The sequence below is a fragment of the Gobius niger genome (assembly GCF_951799975.1).
Source record: "Gobius niger genome assembly, chromosome: 6".
Taxonomy (NCBI): Eukaryota; Metazoa; Chordata; class Actinopteri; order Gobiiformes; family Gobiidae; genus Gobius; species Gobius niger.
Window position 1 is genome coordinate 13,241,203 of NC_136857.1, and position 21,242 is coordinate 13,262,444.

At 40.2% G+C, this 21,242-nt stretch overlaps 2 protein-coding genes across 2 annotated transcripts in view; one reads left to right on the plus strand and one right to left on the minus strand.

The window, feature by feature from the left end:
• LOC306964035 (rho-related GTP-binding protein RhoA-A-like) overlaps nt 1-21,242 on the minus strand; it is a 470,655-nt gene that overhangs the window by 99,154 nt on the left and 350,259 nt on the right. The gene's annotated exons all lie outside the window — the stretch shown is intronic.
• The window catches only part of LOC306964038 (chemokine-like protein TAFA-2), a 102,697-nt gene that overhangs the window by 76,068 nt on the left and 5,387 nt on the right, over nt 1-21,242 (plus strand). The window contains exons 3-4 of the mRNA XM_079557879.1: nt 16,368-16,517; nt 18,857-18,981. Of these exons, the coding sequence (XP_079414005.1) occupies nt 16,368-16,517; nt 18,857-18,981 (275 nt within the window). The remainder of the gene's footprint in view (nt 1-16,367; nt 16,518-18,856; nt 18,982-21,242) is intronic.

The window sequence follows — 21,242 nt, forward strand, 5'->3', positions numbered from 1 at the left end:
AAAATAAACTGTATGTATTTTATGTTTTTCTCTTACACTAAGTGCTGTTACAGAGTTCTTTAATATCTCCCCTGGTGAGACTGAATTGAATTACACAAGTTGCCTCAAGCTAATGCAGCATATTCATAGCTCACAACTTCGACTTTCTTCAGCAAAGAATGTTTTCAGATGTTGCCCTGTGATCGCCAAAAGGGTTTTGAGGAAGGAAGAAAAATCCACTTGTGAAGCGTCACCTATAGTGTTTGAGAGTTTGTCATTTTGGCTGACAGTAGCAGAATATTTTTTTGGGGGAGTGTCAAATAAGCAGTGACACACAAATGGAAGTCATGAATCATCCAGAGCCGTCAGAAAACTTGATTAAAAAGTGCCTTCAACTGTAAGAAAAAAAACAACACACATTTCATCAGTGAACAGTGGAGAGGGTCCCACATTTATGAGTTTAGGAGATGCTTTTATGACTCATTATGTTCATGGGATTTGGGCAGTTGCAGCTGACAGCTTTAGTCCTGCTGTGTACTAATAGCCCAAGTATGGCGTCTGCTTCCCACAGCCACCACACAGACTAATCAACGCAATCTCTCCTCTCCTTTCACACCATTTGGAGGCTGCTGTGTCTATTCAACTTTCTTTCTTCTCATCTCAGCACCTCTGGCTCTGCTGGCAGCTACTCTTTAGATGCACCAGGGTTCCTCTTTCATTTAGAGAGTGAGGGAGAGGAGGAGGAGGAGGAGAGGAAGGACGTAATGATCTCTCCTGATGAATGCAGTTAGAGAGAAAAGTGCTGACACAACGGAAGACAAGGCTTTAAAGTGAGATGGACCTAATGCACCAATCACAGGCCTCATCATGTCACATGGTGCTGGGTAATGGGCCGCAAACATGGCTGTCATAAACAGAGCGTTCCACATCATGTCCCGTCATTATGATGCTTCTGGCAAGATACTTGATTCAGACAACCCTAGGAGTACCTCATTAAAATTAATGTGCAACTTCTGTAATTGAAAGGGTAAACTCTAACCAATCAAAACCCACTGCAAAACCAAATGCTGTGTATTGTCATGCATGAGTCACATGCTAAAGTCCATGGGTCCAAAGTGATGAAATATGATATCTTCTGAGTGGAGAACAGTCTGACAAAAGATGGTGTAATTTTAGAGCTTTGTCCCTGTTAGAATAATATTTTTCCACTTTAATTCTCGACTACATTTTACTATTTTTGATCACTTGTTTGCAAGTCACCCTCCATTGCCCGTGTACGTGTGGACTTGCACCTTTGGGACCCTTAGCAGCGCTCACCTCACCTGTGTGACTAAACAGAAATGTTGAAATATTACTTGGATCCAAAAACTTGCCATATAAATCTTGAAGTCCTTTTGCACCCATGTGATTAAATATGGGATCTCTTTCAAATTCTACATACGTCGAATAAAATGCCTTTGTTAATTTAAGGAGAAAAGGAAGACATTAAACTTGATACCAGTTTTTGTTTGATATGTGTCAATCTGCAATTATTAAGCCAAAACATTTGCAACATACAAGACTATATTATGTGAACCTACATCGAAGAGTCAAAGTCATATATCTGCTGCCAAGATCTATTACTTCCGTAATTTACACAGATTCCTATTGGATCCGATCGGACAGACAGACTGGGCTCACATTGTGCGAGAGTGACAGCATTGTCACCTCTAAGTGTCCAGTAACATATGGAAGTGTCCGGTCCTTCAGAAGCACAGCACAGGCTGATAGTGGGTCATCGATCTAGATCTGTGAAGTGACACCTTTACAACAAAGTGACATAAACAACCATAACACCTACAATAACTCAACACATGCACTACTGTCTTGCACGTGCACACCCGCAACACACAGAGCCGAGCTGCGCTGAAATTCTGCAGAGTTTACGAGTGTCCGTCTTTATTCCGCTGACATGGTGAGGATTCGGGCAGAATGAATTCCCCATCAACATGGCGGGCGCGCCATACTTCTATCTCCTGCTCTGACTGACAAAGGGATCACTAAAGAAAGAGGAGGCGGGGGGTGAAATGAACACCTCCACAGTGTTACTTTCTCTATGCATTGTAAGATGGAGAGAAAGGGCAGGAATTAAAGGGATAGCAGCAGGGGAAGGGAAAAGATACCCGCGGAAATAGTGACAAAATGAAGAGGCACTGCTGGCATGGCTCTGAGCTGCCTCACAACAATGGGCCGCTGTAGGAGGGAGCGAGATGCAGATGTGTTTGCGACTTCACAGAGAGAGAAAGGCACAAATACAGATGAAAGTAAAGAGACAGCGTCAATCCGTACAAGTGCAAACTAGACAGATAAAGAATATTAACCTCCTACTTATTTATTTAAAGGCAAACATTCTGCAAACATGTTTCTGGAATGTTTGCTCATTTTCAGAAAAGTATTATTTGACCTTGATGGGCAACAGTGGTGCAGCCTGTATGCACCATCATGATGTTTTCTTATAACGTGTGTGAAAAAACAAAACGGAATCTTTTGGTAACTAATTTTCTGCATTGTAAACATGCTTGGAAATAATGGTAGTGAGAGTAATAAGGAAGATTGTCAATGTTCTGGCAAAAGTAAGTTAAAAGAGAATTTGAGGTTTTCTTAATAGCAGTAAACAGTATGAGCTCGGGACTATTTAAGACAGTAGCATAATCCATTAGTAATTGCTTCAATAATTCTATTTTTACATGAACAATAACCAAAGCTTAATTAATTGAAAAAATATATCATTGAGTTGTCCCCTTTGGCGGATCAAAAGCTCTGGTCAGTTCGTACAAAAAAAACAACAACTATAAAGTCAAACATTAAAATGAGGAATACATTTTTTTAATTGCTTTTATTCTTGTACTTCTTTTTGTCATTTATTTGCAGGAAATATAGTTAGAGCATAAGAGAGAGACCGGTCTGACGCGGCACACGTTTTGGGATCGACCTCTAGCTGTGGCTAAAGTGCGTTGAATCGAGACTGACGTGATGTGAACAGACGGCTGGCGTCTGATTGGCAAATGAGAGAGAAAACCACCCTCACTATTAACATGCATGTCATACGGATTTCATATTTCACAACATTGTACCGCTGTTCAAAAAGTTTATATTGCCGATGGCAGCCATTTAGCCGCTGTTAGCACAACTTTAGCTGGTGTTAGCATAACACTAGCATGTAACTTACCTTCAGAGTTGTCTTTTAGCTGCTTCTTTCCTCCAGTATTTGCCTTGGCACTGCTGAATAATTCCATAAACTCGACCAAAAGGCAGCATGTGGCCACATTTTTCTCATCGAGGTTTACAAAACTTTTCTGTTGTTACTTCAGTACAGAGTGTACATCTGTGGGAGCGGCGCCCACAACAACTGTGATAGGCCTACCTTGTGTAGTGGAAACCCTTGCGTGTACTGGGTAGAGTAGATGTGTGACAAGGCGAATACACAGACCGAGGCGTGCGGGATACAAGTGTGTTATGTGGAACCGCGGCTTAAGGGGGTTTGGAGGTGAACAAAAGAAAGGGGGGAAAGGGAGATTTGTAGATGTAGAGGACACAAAGTTTGTTGGTGTAAGAGACAAGGGTGCAAACCAGAAATTAAATGGATGAAAGGATAATGCGCCTCCAGTTAGGACTATAGAGTTTAAGGCAGGCCTGAGCAAAGTGACTGTCATCAAAAAAGCATTGGTAGAATGATGCTGCGAGTAATTGATAGAGCTGTTTTGTCTGGTGTCCTGGCTGTCTGAGTGTGTCTAAATGGGTTTGGTGATTTGAAGCTGACAGAGCTGATCCTCTCAATGCGGACGCCTACGGTATTTTGTTTCTTCTTTTCACATCTAAATTCGGATGAGTGTTTGGCGTATTGCTTTTTTTTTCTCACAGACGCTTTGGCTGCTGTGAGCCGGTGCCAGTCAGGTCACTCAGACACTTAGCTGACGAATGCTGAGTGTCTGTTCATTCATCTTGTCATAGAAGTACAACACATAAGCTCAATTAGTCCTGAATCGTCCTTTTCAAGCTAATGTTACATTACAGTCAGTCAGTGTAATATGCCATTTATTTGCTCAATACAAGCATTTGCATCACACACTTTAAAGAAAGGTATATGCAATTTGAACACTGGAATCTGGAGTCTGCTGAAGCTTTTGGGACTTTAAAAACGCAAGAAGAGCAACAACTCATGTTATCAACAGGTGGGAGGCAGGCGTTTGAACTCTGAAGGAGACAGATTTAACATGCAGGATTACTCAAACATGCGGAAATGGAACAAGCACAACTCCAGGCATGTTATTCTACAGGAAACCGCATTTAAACAGTGTTCAGAGTTAAAAAAAAGCAGAAAATAGTCCCTCAAAATAAACAAATGCTTAAAGGAACGGGCCACCGTTTTTACATACTGAGATATGTTCTTACCTGAACTTAGACCAGTTGATGCGTAACTGTCTGGTCTTTGTGTGTGCGCTCAGTGACGCAAAAAGACCAGAGATGTTGTTCGCATTTAGCCTCTTCCAGCATATTCCTATGGACCCAAACTGGAGTGAAGTTAGGAGCGACCAAGCTCTTCCACATTTTCCCTATTTAAATACTGTTATGTGAGTAGTTAGACAATCCAAGTATAGTTACACAAAATTAAACATCTAAAGATGTTTAATGAAAGAAATTTTGAAGATATTACTGCGCGGACGCCGAAGTGCTCCTAAGGTGTTGTTACGCATTACAATATAGTACCCCTTTTAATCCGCTTAGAACATCGACATGTTTACTTTTGTGTGACTATACTTGGATTGTGTAACTACTCACGTAACCGTATTTAAATAGGGGAAACTTGGAAGAGCTTGGTCACTTTAGCCCCCTTTCCACATGCAGGCTCGTATCAGCCTAGTGCCTGGTCAGCCCGGTTAGGTGAGTTTTTCCACAACAAAGGCCAGGGCCAAAACGGTCTGATCAGGTATAGGTTTCGGGACTGACCTTTGGCTGTGGCCAAAGTGCACTAACCCGTGTCTGATGTCACGTGAACAGACTGCTGGCCTAACTATTGACATGCAGGCAGTGCTAAATTTGATCTCCCGTTTGGGGGAACGCATTTCCCCCCATTTTCAGTTTTTCAGGGTAAAGGATCCGGGAAATATTTAGGAGGATCAGGCAAAAAATGTATCTGATATAATGGTGTTTAATGAGAGTGTTCCGGCAAATGTTTTCACATCACATCAGACCAAAAGTGTTCCTGAACATACAAATTTACAAATTAAGCACTGCACGCAGGTCACATGGATTTAATATTTCACAATATTTACAGCTGTTCTAAAAGGAGATTTTGCTGATATTAGCATTTAGCCGCTGTTAGTGCAACTTTAGCTGGTGTTAGCATAACATTTGCATGTAGCTTACCTTCATAGTTTGTATTTAGCAGTTTCTTTTCTGTTATATTACAGCTTAGGACCTCTGAATGATTCCATAACCAGAAGGCAGCATTTGTCCACATTTGTTCTCATCGCGGCTTACAAAACTTTTTATGACGATCTGTACAGCGCGCTTCTGATGCGGGTGCGTGTGCGGGGGGAACAGAAGGGTATGCGGAGTAGAATCGATGCGTGCATGTAGATCGTGGCGTGCGCGGCCGAGTTGTGCTATATGAAATAGCGGCGTTTGGGTCCATAGGAATATCCTGGGAGAGGCTAAATGCTAACAACATCTACGCACAGACAGGTATACGCATCACCTCGTCTAAGCTCAGGGAAGAACATATCTCAGTATGGGAAACAGTGGCCTGTTCTTTTAAAGTTGAAACATCAGATCAATGACTAAAAAAAGGCAAGTTTTTTTTCCAACTGTAGCTGTATGCAATAACTTGATCTAAAATAGCTGTTATTTGACCAAAATCCCAAGTGAAGAACCAGTCAATTGTGTGAAAGTTTGCATTTATTGTCTTTTGTGTTCATTTGACTGTGAGTGAGGCTCCTGCATGTGCTCAGTGCCAGTCTTTTTACTGATCCGCTCTGCCTCCTGCTGCCATCAGGACACTATTAGCAAAGGGGGGCATTCGTCTGGCGATGTCTCTACGGGAAGCTTTTATTGACCTGTTTATTGATGCCGTCAGACAAAATCAGTAAAGTGGATACATAAATTTGCCCATTTCTTAATTAAACTCATATTTTATTTAACGGCTGCGCAAAGAACGTTCTCCAGACCTGATTAATAAAAGGAGGAGAGGAGGAAGGCAAATACTGGTTGGATGTGTGTGCTCTGGTTTTCTCTTGATGGTAATTTTCTTGGCGTGCACTTAAAAGTGAATTTTAATTTGTTCTGTGTTTACGATGCATAACAAAGGGTGCCATAGGCCAGTGTGATTTAATTATTATACAAACATACACAAGCAACACCGTCCTGGTCCCTCACATACTCCCAGAGATATAGGTAGATATTATGCAGGTAGTGAATTCGAGATTTAGGAATAGATTAAAGGAGGGTAATACAAAGAAAATAGTCAGAAGAAAATCTAAAATTTAAATACTGGTCCAAAACAACAACACTGACACAAAATGCATCTGTGTGTAACTCCAGATGCATAATTAAATGATTTAAGCATTTTCCTTCAACACTTAATTTTAAACTAGGGCAGGGGGGTCACGTCTCCAAGGGCAAACATTGTGTAATCAGTCGATTGCTACTAAATCAATTTGAATTGTGTTAGAACGCCACATCGAGCTGTGCAAGTGACTGCATTAGCTGCTTTTATTCGGCTATAATCCTGTAGTTTTCGTCACAGAACCCATTCGAAAATCTCTCCTTTGTATTTTTCAAATCTTCAAAACAGCTTCGGAGGCTTTGTAGATTTTTGTACCAAAGCGTTATTTCCCCCCATCTTACGATAATGTGTGTCGTTCTTTAAAATGACTTCACCACAAAAAGTGTCACAGCAGGTGATAAATTAACCACTTGACAAATGTGCTGGACATTTTGTTCAGTAATAATGAGTTGTTATGTACTCTGCCTATCTTTTCCTTTCAGCCATTGTTAATTAAAACACTGCAACCCACTTATGTTTACACAGCCTGCTAATTCTACAAGATAAAAACATTTGTTCAGTCAGTGCCAATATATAATATAGTGCCACTACAAGGCTGTGTTATACAATGCTCCGCGCTGATCAGATATGATTCTAAACGGACTAGAAGTTAATAAAAACAAGATTGACTCAACTTAAAACGAGTAGCATGTGATAAGACAGGCAGACAATACTATACTATACTATATATATGATAATCACTTATATGTTGCCTTCTGTGTTGCGTGCTGCATAGCTCTGTCTCTGGGCTTTTCACGCTGAGAGCTTTCGGTTGCCTCGCTGCATCCGGCTAAACTTCCTTGTGTTTGAAAACTGAGCTGAGGAAAGTGGTCTGCTGGCAGAGCTGGAAGCACGATGGAATAGGCTTAAGGTCCCGTCACACCAGGAAATAGCAAACGAAATTCATCACACATCCTTCTGCGAGAGGTAGGAAGAAACCGCTGAGTCAAAGCTATAGCCACAACGTTGGTTTGTGTTGCAGAAGCATTTATTGTTAAGTTCTTCAGTTTTTTTTCTATAGTTTTTTTTTTTTAACAGTTCTTGGATAATAGACCACTTTTCTCAACTCTGTCTTTTTCCTTACGGTCACACTGTAATAATGAGTCATTGTGTTTCTAAGGTGCGTAACGCTGAACAAGTGAATTAAATAGTTCCTCTTTCATGATGCAACACCCACACGTGTAAAGCCGTTCATTTACTGATCAAACTCTGTCAATAGCAACATTAGGAAGATTTGGACCGTAAAGTCACAGGGCTTCTATGTTTCTGCAAAATGCATATGTATTATCTTATTTAATGTTAACACTGAATATTAATGTTGCAGTATAATGTGCAGCACTGATAGATTTACACATAACAGCAGGCTTGTCCTTTCAGATAATCTTAAATTTTGTCACAGAAATAAGCTACCAATTCTGATATCTGAATATGTAATTTGTACCAGGCCTTTAACCCTTTATAGGGCAAGTGACTATTGTTGGTAATTTCCGCACACTTTACATATGGCCTCACTGCTGCACATCAGTATAAGGTAAAGAAGCATGTAGTCCTCACTCAGCCAATCAGAAGAGATCACCCTATATCACAGATCCCACTGCTGTGGCATTTGACCAATCAGCAGAGACCGGTCGCACTCTCAACTTCCTGTTTTCTCTGAAGTCTAAAAAAGACCCAAGTCTGGCTAAATTCATGCTACATTTCTTTACATAACTTGAAAACTAACTATGGTAAGTTGATGAAATTCACACATTTCATTGGTGAATAATTGTGCTAGGTGATGATATATGTGTTGGTTTTGGAGGACGTAGTGAAATGAGTGAAATTACAGCATGAAAAAGGCAGGCACCATATTTGATCATACGCCCTGTTCACTTAAACTTGAAGTGAATTAGTTTTGTCTATATTTGGACATGCCTGTTGCACCTATGATTCATACGTACAGTTTTTATTTTGACAAATGTTATTTTTAGTAACATTTTTAGGCACATTTATTTGATGTGACTGACCCCTCCCACTGCACGTAAAGCACAATCACATTACAAAAGCTCTTGCCTATGATGAGGTGTGATCAATCAAACATCAATATCACAAAACACAACATCTTCTGAGTACCAGCATCCCCGAGACCTGAAAGCACGTTTTGTATTTTATATATATACACCTCTTGTATTCCCTCTAACTGATTTTCGCAGGCATTTCATTCCTCTAGTTGCTATGAAAAAGGCAATAAAACAATTCTAAAATGTATTCAGGCATGTCGGCATGTGACATGACATGCCTGAATACATTTTATAATTGTTTAATTGCCTCTTTCATAGCAACTAAAGGAATGAAATGCCTCTGAATCTGAGTATTTGTTTTCTGCTTTGCATTTTATAACACTGTCAAAATAACAGTGATTTGATTTAGTTTTGATTGTATCAATGTCCTCAACAGTGTGCGGTCACCTATCTGCTTCTCTGAGTGTCACAAACACATTAGATGGTCTCATGTTTATGACATTAGTTTTGTGTCTCCACTGGGCTCTAATTTATACTGTAGTTATGTGTCTGTGCGTGCGCTGCTGGGAGAGAGAGAGAAAGATGGGACTCCGGTGGTAGAAATGGCATTTGAAAAGAGTCCCCTGCTGGGAGCAAGAGGGCCTTTTCTGTATCCTGTCTAAGCAACATCCACACAGCACACACACTCATATACTTGTACAGAGTGGAGCGGTGTGTCCATTTGTTGGCCTATCACAAACACGTAATTTTTAGCAAATGGGGTTAACAGGCAAGTGCGGTGTAAAGAGCGATAACAAGTGCACACGCGAGCCAGAGTGATGGGGGAAGAGCGCATTATTGAAAGTGTAAGAGATGTCGGCTATAGGGTTGTGATTGAGCATAATAGCCTGGTCCCCTGCTGGTTTCTCTGCTAAGGTAAGTGCATCAGAAAGCACTGGGGGAAAATGGGCAGCCGAAGTGGGCAAGAGAAATTGGTCATTTATAAAATAGTAGAAAACGAGCAAAGATAGACCACGAGGATGATGAGGAGGGAGAGAGTGGAGGAAATGGCTGCTGTGAAAAACACTGTGAGTTCAGAGGAAATAAAAAGAGAGGGAAGACAGGTGGAAGGCCGTTTACATCGAACACAGCGGGAGAAGCCCAGAGCAAGGGTCAGCGCTATAGGTGGGTCATTCAAACTTGTTCTGTGGAAAGATTTACAAAGAAAGTACGTCTATATCAAACTCCCAAAGTTGTGCTCCAGATGAAATGCAAAAACATATGATATGGGCAGATTAACCAATTTGCTCAGTTAATTGAACAAGCTAACCAAACATTTTGTAATGAATGCGCATAAACATCAATGAGATTATTTTGCAAAAAACATTATTAAAGTTTGTGCAAATTGCTCCTAAAAGGAAAATGATTGTCTGACCAAACATGACATGAAAGGATACGCTTTTTGCATGACTTTGTCTGCATCAATCTGTTGATGCTTATTGTGTTCGCAATGATAAAATATAAAATAAAAATGCCTTTTACCTTTTTGACACAACAAATAACACATTAGCAATACATTTTTGGGTTCAATCGTCTGTACATTTATTTTCATTCCCCCCTATTTTTTCTGAGTAAAATTTGAACAGCTCAAGCCAATTGGGTTACATTAAGTGTTGTGGTAACGTATTACAAAAGTACATTAGTAAGTATATTACTTTTTTCCGTAACTAAGGAATATAACATTACTCACACAAAATATGGGAATATATTAGTCATTACAATGCAACAGTAACACGAGTTACGTCAAGTACAAATGCATTTTAATGTATGAAAGAAAAAATGCCAAACTCAAATAAAATGCACTATGCCAAATCAAGCTGAAAGTTGGTGTATAAGATCTGTAGTTGTGTGTAGCTAACATCGTCAAAACAAACACGAGAGACTGGGGAAAAGTGACGGAAAAGGAAATCTGTGACTGCACTTTTGATTGGCGGCTTTATTACTATTTTCAGCTTATATTTTGACAAAAGTAACTCAGAAGTAACTCAAAGTAGATACTCATACAAACATATCAAATTTTTTAAGCTGTAAGTACTAATATAGAATATGTTACAATTTTAAAGTAACTTCCCCAATGTGGGTTACATTATATTGTTTTATTGGAGCTTTTGTGGTGTTTTAGGATATGACTCTACGCATTATGTTAGAGTTGACAGTATCAGAAATCACTTAAGTCCTAAAGTATCGGGTAGCTTTAGAGTCAATATTTTCCTGCCTCAATATATCGATCTTCAAATGTGCTTTTGTGACGGGCCGATCTGAGAAGCCACTGCAATTTCACAGCCTAGAACATGGGTAAACATTTACAGTGCTGTGTCTGAACACATTGGTGACACTGCTACACACGTAGGCTCACCTGTCCAGTCACGCCTGTAAATGCTTATCTGCTGTGACATATTGATACTTCCAGAATGCTACGGGTGACAGTGAATACGTTTAATGCCAATTTGTGACATAAAACTCACCTTGTCACTTTATCACAAATCTCCAAACACATGTGGATTAAGCCAAACATACAAACAATGCAGAGACAACAAATAAAGGTACAAGATACACATATTACAAGATATAGAAGCGCATTTGTCCTGACCTGTGTGGAGAAGTCTCAAGACGGACGTTTCACACTAATAAGCCTTACAACCTGATAATAGACCTTACCTTTCAAGTAGCACCAGGCTAAGATGACGCTCAAATCAGGACTAAACCAGGTCTAAAAACAGAAAGGTCTACTGCAGACTAAATTAGGGTTAAACTGGGTGTGAACCATGTGGAAAAGTCCCTTAAAAACGTATGTTCCTAATAGCCATTAGACTTAAAAGGTCTGAAATAACAAACACATAAAAAATATGTATATGTTTTGTTTTTGTTTTCATACAAATGTGAACCGGAACTGTGTTAAATGAAATAAAATGAAAAACATTAGCATAAAAGCATTAAAGCAGATTAGGCCATCACTCGGTCATCCTCTTAGTGCAGCTCATCTATCTGTGACCATGTGTCCAAATGGAGGATATTAACAATCTGTTAACATTAACTCAGTTGATAAAACCCTGTGTGGCCAAGCAGGGTCAGCTCTTTGCTCTGCTGAGGGAATGCAGTCTGACATTGGGTATGAACATAGAGGAGTTTTGCTGCTTCATTTCTCTACGTTGAATCTTCTTGTTTACTGCCGGTGATCCCGCACATGCGCACTACGCTGGGGGGAAAAAGGCTCAACTCCACAATCAACACAGCCCACTCAAAACCTGGTTAATACCTCAAACATCATGTTAAGACGTCAACCAGCAGTACAGTTGCTTGACAGACCACCTAACAAACCAAAACTGAAAGAGTTGACTAAGTTAGACCATCTTTGTGCCGAGGATCACAAACTACTGCACTAATCCGACTGCTGCAAGAGAAAAGCCCATTTCTTCCGTGCCAAATACTACAGACACAAACGTCATAACAAAAAAAAAAAAAAACTAAGTTATTCTTAAAGGGACAGGACACCGTTTTTCCATACTGAGATATGTTCTTACCTGAGCTTAGACAAGTTGATACGTACCTGTCTGGTCTTTGTGCGTGCCCATGGAAGAGCGTGGTCGCTTCTAACTTCACCCCCGTTTGGAGCTATAGGAATACATTGGGAGAGGCCAAATGCCAACAACATCTTTGGTCGTTTTGCATGACTGAGTGCACGCACAACGACCAGACAGGTACACATCAACTTGTCAGGTAAGAACACATTTCAGTATGGAGAAATGGTGGCCTGTTCCTTTAATACTGAAGTCTACATTTTCGCTTAAACCAGTTTCACCATTAAATTTAGACTGTTGATTTATTGTCATAATCTGTGCCAAGGTTCACCAAAAGAAGATAAAGCATCCCCATAATTTGGACAAAATGATCTGTTGTACATTTAGAAAGGGCTCGTTTCAAAAGCCAGATATGTGACTGGACTGTCCTCACTTGTACGGCATGGGAACATCAACATTGTGTCACCTAGGGGCGTGTGTGTTCACTACATTTATTTGATTATATTCAGCCATTTTGAGCACGATCTTTCGTCAAAAGTTTTCAGCTAATTTATTATGGAGTACAAGAGGCCTGCACTTTCCTTTTCCCTTCCAACGTAATCACCTTTTTCTGGAATTTGCCGCCATGAATTGTGCCCGCCCCTTCTCTCCTATCAGTGAACATAGGACTGAAGAAGTCACGATGAAATCAGTTACTACATGAAACCAGCTGAATTTGTCATGACTCTTTTGAAGTGAACGTCTTAAGGCTGAAGATCTACAGAACGATTTCCCCTGATCTTCAATCATTTCAGTAAAAGTTTTCAGCAGTTACCACTAGATCATGGACGACTTTGACACAGTCCACAGTCCATACCACCAAAGCAAACAGAACTACATCATTCGTGTTAATTAAATTTGTACGTAATGTGAAGTTTGTTGCTCTTGTTATAGTATAATGCTTCACGGTCCCACCTGTGGAATAAAGAGGCAAATGGAAAACATAAGTGAATGAGCTCCGACAAACTCAGGGGGTGATGTATTAAATTTACTTTGCGCACAGATATTAATTGGATTGGGCTTTGCAGGGCTGCGGCTTTGTCTTTTTCTCATTAACAGAGCAAATTAAGAACTTTTCAAATCTCTCTTAGTCTATTTACGTGATTCATGCGGGGCCCCGCGGTTCTGCTCTCCTCACTTTTAAATAATCGTTCAACACTGCACACTCATTGTCGACTGCTTTGCGTTCATTGCTATGCGGCGCGCACTCTTTGTTGCATTGTGGGCGGACGCTTTTGTAATGGAAATCGCAGTAACTTACAACAAGCGCGGTGTTACGACTGAAACATATACGCAGCTCCATGTACACAAAACCAGGTTGAAAAAGCATGTATGCCGTTCATTATACGCACTCTACAGACGGTATTCATGCACAGTGGCAAGGTTTATTGTTTGCCCTTGACATTTCACGTCTCTGATGAAAAGGGGGTTGAAGACGCTACGTATTGACCTCACAAATCTTCAGATATACTCCTTTGTTATAATCGTACAGCACTCTCTCTTGTTCTGATTTGTTCTGGATAATCAATGCAGACTGTATGAAGTGCAAATTTATATCTCACTGATAGAACCCCTAATGCTCCTTGAAATGTAATTCTTTAAGAAAGAACAACATAGCATTTGAAACGCAGTGTTACTATATGTCTTTTTTAATACTATGTTTCTATGATAGAAGGTGATGGGGACAAACCATAGACTGTCAGAATTACTAAACAGCTTCTCCTCACTCCTCCCCGTTTGTCGACCACGTTCGAAGGGGAAATCAAGGCGGATTTACAGACTCCTCCTTCCCTCCTCTGACAGAGCATGTTCTGAAAAAGGGCAAAAGGGCGGGATCTTCACTGTAGACTCGGCCCTCGCGGGATGCGTAGTTCGGTTGTAGCCGTTAGCTCTAATGCTAACGGCCTGTCAGTCAAAGTCCAGCTCTCATTAGTATACGAGATTTCTAAAATGCTCCTTTGGAAAACCAGCCTGGTTTCTTGAATTGTAACTAACCCAGCGTTATCACAGGAGCAATATCTAGCAGTAGAAAACTTTTAAAAATTTGAAACCAGGCTTTACAGTTGCTTAGAACGTGTGTTGAGTCCAACGGTTTCTAATGGAAAACTACCTTGTTTTGCCGCCCACATATGGAGGTAATACAGCAATGGTGGGTAATAGCGGCCCCTAGCGTCGCGGTAATGAAGAGCAACCAGCGGGAGGGGGGGTGATGTCTGTCGAGCGGTATGTATTTCGCCTGCCTCGCTCGTGCCGTTTTTTTTTTTTTTAAGAAGTTATTTAATGCGGCAGCCTGGTGTTTAAGCGGCCGCCTAAACAGGAAAGCGCAGCGGGAAACCCTGTTATATTATTTGTCAAGCTCATTGTTTTATGTTGATCTGTCCCTTTTAAAGTCCAGATTAAAGACTCATCTCTTCAAACTGGCTGTTAATACCTAGAACACACTGAATTATGTCTAGGATGTAATAATTGTGTGTTTTTAAGTTGTTTTATCTTTCTGTGTAGCACTTTGGTCTCCCTGGTGTCGTTGTCAAGTGCTGTATAACTGAACTTTGATTGACTGATTGATAAATTCTCACTGAAGGTGATCATTTATGAATGAACGCATATGTAATTATGTTTTAACCTCTTACCCCCCACCTGAACCGAGCACATTTTCTGCAGTTTGGCTTGGTAACAATTTATAATAAGGTTTACGTGAAGTCATGCATAAATAACATGCATTCACGCATGAATGAATGCATGATTTCATGATGTATTCATGCATGACGATATCATGACTCATCATGAGTTAACATGACTTCATGTTCTTTCATAGGTGACTTCATGTATGAATTAATTAAGTTTATGCATGAATATCATGATTCATCATGATTTTTAAGAAAATGTGTTTGCATGTTTTATACCAACATTTACTGCTGTAATGAACTCATCATTAGTTAATCCTTAGTTCATTCATAAATTCATGATGATTGCGTCCCCTTTATTGAAGTGATGCACATTTATGCTTTGGACAATAATCAAGGACAAAAAACAAACACAAACATCATAGACATTATAACTTATAACTAGTGCATTATGAGTTTAAGTTAATGTTTTGTGGTCCATTACATTTCACTTACATTACTGCATATTGCTTACATTTATGCTTAACTTTTGAAAAACTTCGATGAAGACTTATTCATGATGTAAATATATAAAAAAATATAGCACTTTTTTTTTACTCTTGCACAAATGTGTCCAAAGCGTAAAAGTGCATCACTTCAGTAAAGGGGACGCAATCATCATGAATTTATGAATGAACCAAGGTTTAGCTAATGATGGGTTCATTACAGCACTACGTTATGTATTAATGTATAAAACTTGCAAACAATTAAAAAAAAAAATCATGATGAATCATGATTATCCATAAACTTCATAATTACGATTAGTTCATGTTTTTGTTAATACATTTTAATGTTTTAGTGAGTTCATCATGATTCTAAGATCATGATATATTAACAAGATTTCCTCATGTATTCATTACAGTAGTTACTTAATTAATTCATACATGAAGTCACCTATGAAAGAACATGAAGCCATGTTAACTCATGATGAGTCATGATATCGTCATGCATGAATACATCATGAAATCATGCATTAACTCATGCGTGATTTCATGTTATTCATGCATTGGCTTTACCCCAATCTAAAAGCTTAAAAAAAGCATAATAATAGTTTTTTTAAAAATGCAAAAATGTGACAAAAACGCGGCAACAAAGTTACGACCACTTTTGTAGGTCTCAGCTTTCAAATGAGGTATAACACTGTTGCTCTCCAGTCGAGTAAACCTTTCAATTTGGGTAAAACCGAACTGCGCTCGGTTCAGGCGGAGGTTGCAGAAAAAAGGTTGAAGTAAATTCTTCAAAATAGCCGCCTTTTGCTCTGATTACTAATTTGCACCCTTTTGACATTTTCTCAATGAGCTTGATGATGTAGTCGCAGAAACGGTTTTGACTTTTCAGACTGTTAAACCATTTCAGATGACGTATGAAGCTCATTGAGAAAATGGCAAGAATAAAGGGTGTGAATTTTTTGGTTTGCTTTCTGCATAATTCCACGTGTCACACAATGTAAATAGTCAGCCAGTACATGAAAAGTGTTTCCAAACTTTTGACCGGCACTGTATTCCTTTTGTATTGGAAGTCCTAATGGAAAGTCTCTCTTCTGCAGTGCACGTGAAGGCAGGGACCTGTGAGGTGATCGCGGCCCATCGCTGCTGCAACAAGAACAAGATCGAGGAGAGATCTCAGACCGTCAAGTGTTCCTGCTTCCCTGGACAAGTCGCCGGGACCACCCACGCCATGCCTTCCTGTGTCGATGGCAAGTACTGCACGCTCCTCTCACCTGGTTCTGTTCTAAAGTTTCAAACCCCACTCCTCAAAATGTGACTATGAAGGAAGAAAAACGTGCCGTTTAGTGATCCGCGTTTGGTAATGGTCTTGACACATTTAGAATGAGCACTTCAGACTGTTTGATGAGAACCAGATCCTGAGGGTGAATACGATCAGACGCCAAAAAGTGTTTCCATCTACGTTGTTGACCACACATGACCATGAGACACAAACATTTGTCAGGCTTTTTTTTTTCCAAGACACTGCTCACAACACTAATAGAAAATGTACTGTTAAAGCTGGGAAAATCCCTTCAGCGTGTGTTCTGGTGGCCACAAGAGAGACACTTCACAAAATGAAAGAAAAGATGAGCTCTTTTCCAGGTCTGATTTGTCTGATTTACCGAGCAAATTGAGCTTTAAAACTACAATGATTTTTTTTTTTTTTTTACAAATATGGGGGAGGCACGTATAAGCTTTCTGTCTTCGGCCCACTCCTTTTGAGTTTGAGTGAGAATGTAAAATATGTGTGTAAATTACTCAAATAAACTACTATACTATTACTACAAAAAGTATAGACAAATGATAGGCGAACAAGAAACAACACATTGTCTCAGCACCATTTACTTACTATTACACTATTAGACAGTGAGTAAATATTATGGGTGTAAGGACAAGCCTTCTCCGCACCTGACTTTAATGATGTTTTAAAACGTGCACAATTTTCTGAGTAACTTCAATTAAGTCAAACTTCTGCCGAGTTGAATAAACGTCGTTTTTTAAACCCCACAGACTGTCGGCTACATCTGCCCTGGCTCAGAAACACCGTAACGATATGAAGCCACACAGACAGGCGATGATAAAAAAGAACAGAAACTTCTTTTTATTATTGTCTGTTTTCTTACCCTCAACAGCAACAGCCCTCAGTCACAGAAATGAAAATGTTATCGACAAAAATGCGCTTGTGGGATGGCTCATAGCTCCTAACCACTGGTGAGGAACCTCCAATGGTCTTTAGCTAAAGGAGCCAAATGATGAGAAGCATAACATTTCCTTTCCTGACCTCCTTCTTCACTGACAGCATTACTCGGACACTTCTTATTATGGCAACACACAGCCGGTTGAGCCATTGCACTTTTTTTTAACAGTACAAATCTGGTGCTTTTATCGATTATAATGATTCAATGGCCAGTTTGTTGCATGTCTGGCACACATACATTAACTTGAATTCAGTAACAATTTAGATGCACCAATACAGAACGTGTACTTCAAGCCTTACATCATGTTATTATGTCATTCCCTCATTAAAAACATGCCTGAAGTGTTGCCTTGGCACATTCACGTATTTTTGAGTAATCTGTAAAAACTCTGATGGCGGCCATTTTAGGGATAGGTTTGCCTGAGTCCTCCTAGGAACACCCCCACCTCCTGGAGACGCCTCCGAGCTTTCGTCACCAGCCGAGTAACCAACCACTGCTCCTCAGCAGAGCCCCCTCCCCACTGATACCACAGACAGCGTGTGGAGGGGGCGTGTCGGAAAGGGTCAGAGGTTCTTAAAGAGACAGAGGCCTATTTCAAGACATTTGCTACAGCCATTTTGAGAGAGCAATTTTATACAAGGCAGTTATTCTAATTTACTGCATTAACAGACCAACAGAAGGTTTGGTCATCATTGTAGTGTGATATAGACTGGTGCTATGTGATTGAAAAAAGCATAATACCCCCTCTTTAAGACAGATAAGACAATACCCACTCAGAACTTTCTTTAATGTGGAGGCAACATGCAGTCACACACAACAAGAGTGACTTTCTATGCTTGAGTACTGCACAAAATTTCTTTTAAGGGCTTACTGTAATCAACTTTACACAGCCCACTTGTGCAGTTACATTACATCTGAAATGAAAAAGCCCGAGGCAGCATTTAATGATGCGTTCAGAATCTAGCTCTAGCTCCCCAAGTTCAATCCATATGCTCGGGACTCGTAATGTTACCACCTTTCAACACCCATAGGATGATTTCCATCAAGGGCACAGGGAAATGTATGCAAAATGTAGGGGACGTGACATCCTGCATTATGCAACTGTGTCTCTGCTTAAGTGAAATGTGTTGAAGGGTGTCAGCAAACATAAACCAGGAACGGATCAAATGTGCATGCTTTTTCAACCGGTAAACACAAAGAGCTACAGCGTCAAAAGCCATAACGGTGAAAGAAAAGTAAATATTCTTGTGTTTCTATGTTCAGTCTTATTGATGACCACTGAGAACCTTGTATCCAACCTTAGCATTCATTATATCACATCCATGTCTTCTGTCACCCTTTCCCCCCAGCCTCCATTGTAGCCCAGAAGTGGTGGTGTCAAATGATGCCGTGTATGGAGAGCGAGGAGTGCAAGGTTCTCCCCGACCTTACGGGCTGGAGCTGCAGCACAGGCAACAAAGTCAAGACCACCAAGGTTAGTATCACTCGCACATTTCTATTTCATTACTTTGTACAGTAAAGTTGCAGTGACCCCCAAAGCTCAGACCCTCATTTCTGCGACCCACATCCTGCCTCCTGGTTACCATTCACACTCTTGGAGCAGCATCAAACAGTCTCTGAAGAAGAAGAAAAAAATACTGCCAGTTGGAACCGGGCCAGAAAAAGAAACACCCATTCCCTTCACTCCCTGCTTTACTGAGACAGAATGCATTGGTGTTGGTTTAGCACAGTTTACTATTTTAGCCGAGCACTTTTCTTATTTTGTGGTCCTTATTTTATTTTTTCAAACTTAAGACTTCTATCAAATGTCCAGTGAAATGTCCCAAAGTTGTAGTAGCTGTCTATTGTGGTTGAGGTGGTTTTTATCAGGCTCCTCTGGCACCTGTTGGCTCCCCTTCAATGACTTGACCCGAGCAGTCTCTCAGCTGTCTGTCAGAGGATTGAGTTTGTCACTGTGCGCTTCAGTTTCTAGCCTCCATCCTTGCTTAGCCTCCTCACCTTGTATAATTCATGCCTGGGTGCAGACCTTTGTTTTGGGGCTGAATAATTGATAGGTGGGAGTGGTATGATGGGAGAGAGTGCATCTTCATGGGTATAGGAGAAACTGTTTTAAAATGTTCAAGTATGTCGGAGCTCAGTTGAAAATTCTTTACCCGACTTTTCCCCCACTCACCTCTCACCTCGTAAAGCGGAGTCCATCCCAACAATATACCGACTGCCTCCGATTCATAAATTTTGTGTTTCTCAAGAGCATAGTTAAAAAGGAACACACAACGCTGCAAGTGCTAGTGCAGCAGGAGGATTTTTTTCTCCTCTGTTGGACAAAAGCACCATGCATGAACATATCCTCTTGCATGTAACTGTCCCAACCTCAGGAAACATTTTCAAGTCATTGTAGACCAGAGAAAAAAAAAAAAATCTTTAAAGAGCCTTTGCAAGATGCTAATATCAACTGGGCCATCACCATTTATGTAAACAGTATGAATGCGTGTGTAAATAGGTGAATGGCGAATGATGTAAAGTGCTTGCTCTTTGTCGTTGAGGGCGGAGAGCTCTTTGCGACGGCCTTCCGATTTACTTCTCAGATTCACTTTACTAGCCATTTGCAGTGTAAAACCACTTTGGAAAAAATGTGCAAGGGGCTCAATGTGCAATGTTAACACATAAAAGGACACAACATTAAAGAAAACAAATGGCACATAAACAAGCTTAAAGGGATATTTCAGGCTTAATTCCCTAGTTATCCAGAGTGTTGTTGATTTCTGGTGATTTTTTTTATTTATTTATTTTATTCATGCAGTCCTTATATTTGAAGAGTTTCGCCGGGCTAGGCTAGTGCTAGCTAGTCTATGGTAGCTAGTAGCCTGCATTAAAAACAGTCTGACCACAGTGGACCTGAGGCAAATCAGTTAAAACACCAGACTACCGATATAAATTTAAAACATAACCAATTTGCATTATCCGCGGCCGGCATTACTACACGTGGAATTCACAAAGGAGCTTTCTACAAATCAGATATGGCAACGTTTGGAGGACTACCCGATGATTTAGAAGAGGTTTTTAATGCAGGCTACTAGTCACCATAGACATGCGCTATCCTAGCACTAGCACTAGCCTAGCACCACTAAACTCTTCAAATACAAAGACTGAACAACACTCTGGATAACTAGGAAATGAGGCCCTATGTCAAAACTCCTGGAATTACCCCTTAAAGGAATAGGCCACCGTTTTTACATACTGAGATATGTTCTTACCTTAGCTTTGACGAGTTCTTTAGGACCTGTCTGGTCTTCACCCGCGCCTTCTATCACGTAAACACAGCGCAGACGGCGTTAGCATTTAGCCTCTCCTCCTCTCCTCTATAGCTCCAAAACAGGTCAAGATAGAAGCTACCAAGCTCGTCCACGTTTTCCCTATTTAAATATGGTTACGTGAAGTGTTACACTACAAAGTATAATTACACAAAATTAAACAATGTGGATTTTTTAAGCGGATAAAAGGGGGAACTATATTGTAAGGCGTAATAATACCAGGAGTAGTTTGAAATCCGCGCAGTAATCTTCACTTTACTGCGCAGTAATCTTCACTTTACTGTGCGGATGCCAAATTACTTTAAAGTTTAAAAATGCTGTACAATAAAAAAATGTAAGTGCCTCATTTAAAAACATGACTGAAGTGTTGCCTTGGCACATTCACATATTTTTGAGTAATCTGTAAAAACTCTGATGGCAGCCA